The sequence below is a fragment of the Chaetodon trifascialis genome, chromosome 9, assembly GCF_039877785.1.
Source record: "Chaetodon trifascialis isolate fChaTrf1 chromosome 9, fChaTrf1.hap1, whole genome shotgun sequence".
NCBI lineage: Eukaryota > Metazoa > Chordata > Actinopteri > Chaetodontiformes > Chaetodontidae > Chaetodon > Chaetodon trifascialis.
Window position 1 is genome coordinate 24,712,025 of NC_092064.1, and position 8,243 is coordinate 24,720,267.

Below are 8,243 nucleotides of genomic sequence, written 5' to 3' on the forward strand. Positions count from 1 at the left end.
GTGGCTTAACAGCTTCACAGCACGTTTTATGTTATATTCTCTTGACTCTTGCTTCATGAGGCAACAATTTCTTGTACTTTTAACCTTAACAGGGCAATTTGGAAATTACCACGTAAAGCCTATGATGACAGGGTAATGAAAGGGGGAAGGCAGAGAGATGGGTGTGTACAATCTAGAATGGATGATGCAATTATTTGCGTGTAGTCAAGAGGTGGTATAGGGTTGGGGGTCAGGGCACTTGATAAGTCAAATGGAGTATAGTAATACAGGTTGCATTAGGGGTATTTGAGGAACAAAGCATTATTCTCAAGTGTAAGCTCAATGGATGCAACATATTTCACTCTGAAGGTTTATTGGTAGTGGAGTGGGGGATGGGTCAATAGGTGGACTCTCTAGGTAAAGACTAATGAGAGGGAGGATGACAGAGAGGGGGACGAAGGAATAAGACAGCACTGTATTGTAATGTGGTGGTGCAGGCGGTGGGGAGTTTGTTGGGGGTTGGGCTTGGGGTGAGAGGCAAACACAGTCATCTCTGGGTTTTATTCTACAACGTGGAGTTGCCATGGCAACTGCTTCCATCGTAGTTCAGTCAAGATGGCTGCTGCAGTCTGGCGGCAGCAGCAGTGAGCAGGTCAAACAATGCATCTTGTAGGTAACTCTCACTGTCGAGACTGATACAGTCAGGTTAGCTCATATCATGGCTTATAACATATTGACGACAGGAGAATACAAATTTCTAACCAATTCATCACACATTTTTAAATTGTAATAAATATAACATCATTATAATATGTCAAATGTGCTATGGCTAAATTATTGTTATTTTATTGAAGAGATGTTCTTTACAGCTGCCTGTAACAGTTACCTGCTAATAGATAGCTAAATGATATAATAAATGAACTTACAGACAGCATGTGTTTTAGCAGTTTATCACATTTTGAATAAATACTGTCACAATACAAATAATTCAGTATTAAGGATCAGCTTACATAGCTGCTCCATATTATTGCATTGCCAGTTTAAAACAATGTATGATGCATAGCTGATGTAATAATGTTACTATATTAAAGCCATTCTTTACATAATGGTTTCATTATGTTGTCAGTTATTTAGGATGGTATTTTATGGCCTTTTGATAATTCATTGTATGGCTCATGTTGCAGAGATAAGAAGACCAAATCTTCTGTATGTCCCCTGTATCTCAAATTGAACTGCAAAGTGTTACATGTAATTTCAAATGTGAGCAGGACAAAGCACTGTATTTCTACTGTGTAGTTCAGAGTAACATCTTGTCCCTCAACAACATCACCCAACCCATCAGGAGTGGAAAAGACAGACATTCGATGAAAATGAGAGTGACTCAACAGCAGTTTTCTGTGGACTGTGGACCTTTAATTTTAAGTCTGGTGCATCATCACACATCACAGACATCACAGAGCTGTATAAATATGTTTATTTCAAGAAATGTAAGATGTAAATACCCTTAGATGGAGAGTAGAGTTACCCAGACTTCAGTGATTCTCTTACCTGTGTTCAGTATAGTTTATACACTGAACAAAGGTGTTATATATATTTATTTACCACGCTCACTGATTAGAAATACAGTTAGAAAGAACAATTTGACAATGCACAATTTAGTGACAGCAGTCCGCTTCTCTGTAACTTCCGTGGCTATCCATTTCAGTCTAAAAATGTTTTATGACAAAGCAAAAAGCATTCAGATCACACCAGTTGGTGTTTAAGTGAGAATAATACTAAATAGAAGGTATGTTTAATTACCTTATTGTTACGCTTCAATCAGACAGCAGAGCATAATTCTAAAAAGCTAAGCTTGTAATTTCTTATAAACTGCTAAGAGATACCTGTGGTGACAGTTTGAACTCCTATTTGTGTTGGCACACGCTGTGGCTTCACTGACACTTGTGGAGCTTGTGGAGGCACTGGTGTACAGGCAGGATGGTTATTTCTCTTACAACAGCCACCTGGTGTTGGTCCTTCAACCACAGTAATCTCTTCTCAAGTTAATTTGAGATCAGCAACCTTTACTTTGACACTGACAGTCCATGGTTCAGCTCTGCTCAGATACAGGCTGCCTTTGTAACACTGACCCACTTAAGCCCAAAACAAAGGCTGAATTGAGTGAGGCCCTGAAAGCATCCCCAACCTTCTGCATGTATGTAATTCTGTGACAATAACAGAGGAGGGAAAACAAAGAGGGAACAAACAAAGATATTATTCACTGTAAACGAGAGATATAACAATACTGAATTCAAGCATATATAGTAGTAGTCATTTATCAAAGTATAAAAATAACAATCAAACCAAGATTTTAGAGAGTGTATCTCTGCTCTCACGCTCAACATTCACTGACTTTCTTAACACATTCTGCGAGACCATCGTACATTTCAATCCAGGCAAAAGAACACACACTGTAAGTATTAACCCATTCATCCACCTGATGAGGACAATGCCATACCAGGAAGGGAACATCAATAATGCGGGGCTAAAAATTAGGAAAAATGTTTTACAGTGAGTGCACCCATCGTTCTTTTGTTTACTAGACTGGAAATCAACAACACCCCTCTCTTCTGAGCAACAGTTTACCATGATACAGACATATCCTGCCATCTAGTGGTACAACATACAAAATGACCTTCTTCCTCACACATCCTTCAATCACTTTCCTGGAACCTTCTGTCCTTTGCTTTAAAACCTCAATTTACAAATATAACATTTAAAAAAAATAACACTACATCATCACCATGATGGCAATGACAAGTAACACTAAAGTTACATGTGCTTCCCTGACTTTAAATTATACATCTTTCAAAGCTTATACACCAGAATCAGCACCCTTGTGGACAGTTTCCTTGCTGTTTTGCAGTTTGCTCAGATCTCCAAGGCGTTTAAAAAAACTAAAAAATAATCCAGGGGTTTCAGTCTTAATCCATGTACTCTTGGGGGGAATATTTTCATTATTCCTCTGCAAGTGGTTGCCTGTGGGTTCCATTGATTTCCCATCTTGGTTTTGCTCCCATAGCCCTTCATCTTGAACACAGGTTAGAGAAACATCTGGCTTGCTTTTCTTTTCTGCTGATGGAGAATTCTGATCTTGAGCAGCAGATTTTTTTAAATTATAAGATACATCATTAAAATCAAACACTTGCTTTGAGGGATTGTGTCCAGCACCCTCTGCTGGCAGTGTCCCTTTTTCTCTTGATGCAGAATTAGGAGTTTTGACTGGAGGCTGAGCCCATGGATTATCCTCCTCTTCCTCAGTTTTAGGGACTTTACTGGGTAGAGTATGGCGCCGGTCAAGGTTACGTTTTGAGGAGGAAAGAGGATTGAGTAAAAATCTAACTAAATCCTCATCGGTTGGGTCTCCAGGATACCTGTCCGAATCCTCGTCGAAAGTGCGTTGACGAGGTAAAACGGTGGTTGCACCAGGAGATTTCTGATTTTCCAAAGAATATTCCGCAGATGACACACTGCCACGGCTGTTCTGAAAACGCAAAACTTTTTTAGATGCTTCACGCAACTTCTGGGCCTCCTCCTCATTATTGTCCTGTAGATCTTCCTCACCATCATCAGCAGAGGCTGAGAAAGATCTGCCTGAGGAGGAAACGCTGGTCCTATTGACTGGGTGTGTAAAGCCTTTAGAGTCCTCTGTTCTTGAAGTTTTCATCTCTTCTTTATGAAGAAGGTCACCTTTTTCCTCGCTGTCCTCGCTATTACACTGGTCTGTCTTTGGTGAAGAATTGTCTGTGAGCACATCTGCTGAATTCCACTCTTTTCTGCCACTCTCCTTAACTCTAAAAGAGCCTCCTCTCTTTTGATTGCCAGCGGGGAGGTTTACCTGAGAAGTAATTTCTGATAGGCTCCCGCAATTGGGGCTGCCACTTGTGGGACTTCCATAAGTGGATGAGGGCCTCCCAGATCTTCTCCTAGAGACACGTTTGGTAAGAAAGTTTTGCAACACGGACTCTAATGCAATTCCTTCCATTTCCCTGTCTCTGCTGGAGCAGGTAGCTGTAGACCTTCGCTTGGCAGCACTCTGCAATCTGTCTTTGTGCCTTCGCTGCACCTCTGCCACCTCGCGAGCCTTGTTTTCCTGCAGAAAATGACACACAGTTAATGGATAAAGCAGGAGGGTTGGGGTTTCTTTAACCTCAGCTAAGGGAAACATGTGAGGAAACAAGCTTACCTGCATGGCGCACATAAATTTTTCACAAAAGGAGTTGAAAATGGAGCAACATTCATCCAGTTTGAATTTTTGGGGGTCTTCACAGAAGTAGTCTGCCACAGAGTCACTCACTGACTGCAATTTCTGGAGCTCAGCTTTTATTTCTTCCAAACAAGCCTCTGCCTCCTAAATGGAGCCCAAATCAAAGCATTAGAACATGTAATCACCATTGAAGCCCACACAAACTGGGCTGAAAAGGCTTCCTCACCTTTAGAAAGTCCTCCATCTGTGCCTTTAGGTCTTCCTGCTTCAAAGTATCTGCTTTGGCATCTTGCAGTTTCTTTACTTGTCTTTCAACCTCTGCTTCAATTTCGCCTTTATTTATTCTAACAGAACGAAAAACGCATCTTATGGTGCAGCTGATACAAAGACAGTAAAAATATGCCTTTAGAACAAGATTGTTTACCTTGCTGCAGCCTCAATGTGTTTGAGCTGTTCTGGAAATTTCAGCAGGTCCATGTCTGCCTTCTGAGCTTGCTGTGGTGAATAGAAAAGAAAATCACACTTCACAAACATCTCAAGATTTGGAAAAACTGACACTACATTAGAATCTGATAAAAGTAATAAAGACCACTTACCATCACAACATAATGCATAAGATTCATTCCAGGTTTGTTTGCTTTGGTGTCCGCTAACTTCAACAGAGAGGCCATTCGGAATCCAACTGCACTGCCTGCATAACCACCCTGTGATCAAATCAATTAAAGCTGACTCAGAGGTGCACAAACAAAAAGGAAAGTCATCCAAGAAGTCACTATCGCATGTGACATACTCACTGCATTCATGTAATTTCCAGTCTTCAGTACCAGGCGAATGACAGAATGGAGATGGTCAGACTCCAGCAGCTCTAAAAGGAGACACACGTGGTGATTTCTAAGTCTACATGGGTTTAAAACAATCTTTCATGAGTCTTATCAATTGAAATTCTAGAAAAAAATCAAATAATACCCTTTCCAGCAGCTGTCAAAGTGCCGATGAAATCTTTTATTTCATTCATGAGGGGGAAAAATTCCTCTTTGAGCACCAAGCACCTGAGGCGTTCTTCATAACTAACAGACACAACATATTAATCATTAGTAAACTACCAGACATTTAACCTTTGTAATACATGGAATAACATTCAGGTGACTCACCTGGGAATCTTAACCAGCATTAGCATAAACAGATCTGCTTCAGGAAGAGCAGATTCATCACCTTTAAAATTGACCAGCTGCCTCTCCTACATTCATTGAAAGAGACAAAAAAAGAGAAGTAAATTTACAAGCATAAAGGTTTAGAGATTTACAGAACAAATGAGACACATTAAAAAAATATAAGCAGTTATAGTACCTCCCCTTCATCCGGCAGCAGCTTGCACAGCTCTCTCAGTTTTCCAGAAGCAAAACTGTGATTACTTCCTGATTTAATTTCTTCGATCATGTCTTTTACAGGCCTGTGGAGGGAGGTAGAGAGACAGAGAGGGCTGATATCTTTAGTCATCGGTGTGTGTCAACCTTAACATCACACTTGTCTTTAGAAAAGTTGAGCTGCTGACACCAACAAGCCTCTGCCTGCTCAAATAGCTTTGCGAAATAAGTTCTGATGTCAGTCCTCAGAAAAACACTGCACGGGACATTAGGATGATGGGATATCCTTCAGCAACAAACTTGTTTGACATTCTTGTTAGCTGGGTGCAAATGTTTGAGGCTACTTTTAACAGCTGTATCATATTTTTTGCATTTCCTGTTAGAGATGTTGCATATGCCAAACAGCCTTAGGCAATACATTTACAATACCTCTCAACAATTAATGTGTGGGTTACCACGGTGACGTAACCTGTTGGTGCTGTAGAACAGTGTGGATCAGACCTGCCAGGACATGTCGGTTTCAAAAGGTTTGTGAACATGAGGCAGCCATGTTTCAGACTAATCTATCTGCCTTATCCTGTGTTATTTTACAGTGGAACACGATGAGTGTTGTGCAAAAACAATCACACCTTAGGAATACTACACTGACTCACCGCTTGAATTGCTTTAGGAAAATTCCAATGTTCATGCTCCTCTTGGAGCTGAGGATGGAAACCTGGGAGTGGAAACAGACACAGAGCTGGATATGATCAGCTTGTCAGTTGCTAAAATAATTTCACTACTGGCTTAAGCTTGTCGTTTGTATCACAGATACCTCAGCTTTCCAAACAGACAGCCCATTCCAAAGGTTAACAATTCTTTGAGTTGATTGTATTGAACAATCAGGGAAAAGATACCATTTTGCAATCGTGACATATTTTTTTCAGTCTCTCTTGTCTGTCTCTTGGAAACAGGGACACAGGCCAAAGTAAAAGTTTGGTAATAGACTCTAACCCACTTTTGTGAGACAAAAACCCGTGATTGTTCTACAAAGTAAATGACAGGGCAAGTTAAAAATACACATGCAAAAAATAAAAAAAAACTTGTTTATGGTTGATCTGGTTTAAGACCTGCCTGTAAATGAATGGCAATAAATGCAATTTATTATATACAGAAGCTTGAATACAGAGCACAAGAAGGTTTTTATGCAGAATAATTCCCTTCCTTTAGCAAACAGATAGAAGAATAGTGAGACTCCACCCTTGTATTGTGTTATTCTAAATCAAAACCCAGTGACGTGATAAAAGAACTTCTTATAAGGGTAGAGTGTGAAAAGGACCTTTCACTATATTCCAGTTTCCTAAAAATCACATGGACTGTGATTTATGGCACATGCAGAATGAGTTCAACAGAGACGACTCTTATCCACATCTGATAGTGTGTTGCAATAGCGGTTTTAGGTTTAAGCTGCAAAAAAATGTAAGAATGTTTATCTTAACTGCAACCCTGGAGAAAAATATTTATCCAGGTCAAAAGAACTGGTCTTGATATCTCGGCATTACGTAACAGAAAGCACGAGGCATTTCAATGTCTTGAAGTGTTACTCTGATTCAGCAAAGTGTGAAACCTGTATCCTGTGGCTGGTTGCACTCACCATTTCGCCTCCTGAGGCAGCAGTTGGCAGGCCCCTCAGACTCTGACGGTTCAGGGCCTTGAGTTTTTGCTGAACCTGCTTGTGACTGAACAGCTCCTCCATGTGATCGGTGTCCAGCTCATATTCCTCATCAGTCTTATCTGCTGTCCAGATGTTGTGCCTTCCTATCACGCTGTGTTTTGGAAGGGTTTCCCAGTTAAAATTGCGCATCTTGGAGCTCTGGTGTCCCCCCCTGGCAATGATGCCCGCGCCATGCAGGGATGGAGGGAGACCAGGGGCTGGAGGTGGAGGAGGAGGTGGCAGTGGTGGAGGAGGTGGAGGTGGTGGCGGTGGAGGTGGTGGAGCAGGTGGACCTCCTGGTTGCATCTTTTGTCAAGGAGCTCTCAGCAGGTTTGGGATGCTATCATGGTCTCAGCCACACATACAGGCAGGATCAATGCCAATAAAGAGCAAAATATAAGCCGGTCTGAATCACTGTTCAATGTTCTGCAGAGGCTGTGCTGAAGGGATTTGTCCAAAATGTCGTCAGTTAGTATGATGCATTCCGACTGAAAGACAGAGAACAGGGCGTGTAGGCTGTGACTGTACGCAATAGTGTTTAGCAATGGCTAAATCGTTCACTTTCTCCTAAAATTAATGATTAATGTAGTGTAGTGAAAGACTGGCAAAACTTATGAAAGGTATTAGAATTATCTATGATACAGTAAGAATCATAAAAGAGAAATTACTCCAAATCTATCAGAACACTGACTACTTGTTATGGGATGGTCACTGGCATCTATTGAGCTATTGAACATGTTAAGTCCTGTCCAGGCTGGCTGAGTTAGTTACTCCTTATTTGGCAAAAACATTGTGCGAATAAAAAAACATACAGAATTAGATATAACAAAGGCCAAACTGTAGCTTGTAGCCTGGTTGTATTCTGCATCCACCTAACCCCATCCACCTTAATGTTTAAACTGCTGAAACTGTTCGTTAATGTACTAACATTAGGCCTGTTGTCAGGTAGTTACACAGCGTG

The 8,243-nt window shown here is 40.9% G+C and overlaps 1 protein-coding gene across 1 annotated transcript; it reads right to left on the bottom strand.

Annotated features, from left to right (window-relative positions):
• Positions 1-1,391: 1,391 nt before the first annotated feature.
• On the bottom strand, positions 1,392-7,766 carry LOC139336475 (FH2 domain-containing protein 1-like). Its single transcript, XM_070970606.1, has 11 exons — positions 7,223-7,766; positions 6,243-6,304; positions 5,573-5,675; positions 5,377-5,462; positions 5,192-5,292; positions 5,020-5,090; positions 4,822-4,929; positions 4,650-4,720; positions 4,452-4,569; positions 4,205-4,369; positions 1,392-4,111 (listed from the first exon to the last, which is right to left on the bottom strand). Exons 1-11 carry the CDS (start codon positions 7,586-7,588, stop codon positions 2,834-2,836), a joined length of 2,529 nt encoding a protein of 842 aa, XP_070826707.1. The 5' UTR covers positions 7,589-7,766; the 3' UTR covers positions 1,392-2,833.
• Between the last annotated feature and the right edge of the window lie 477 nt (positions 7,767-8,243).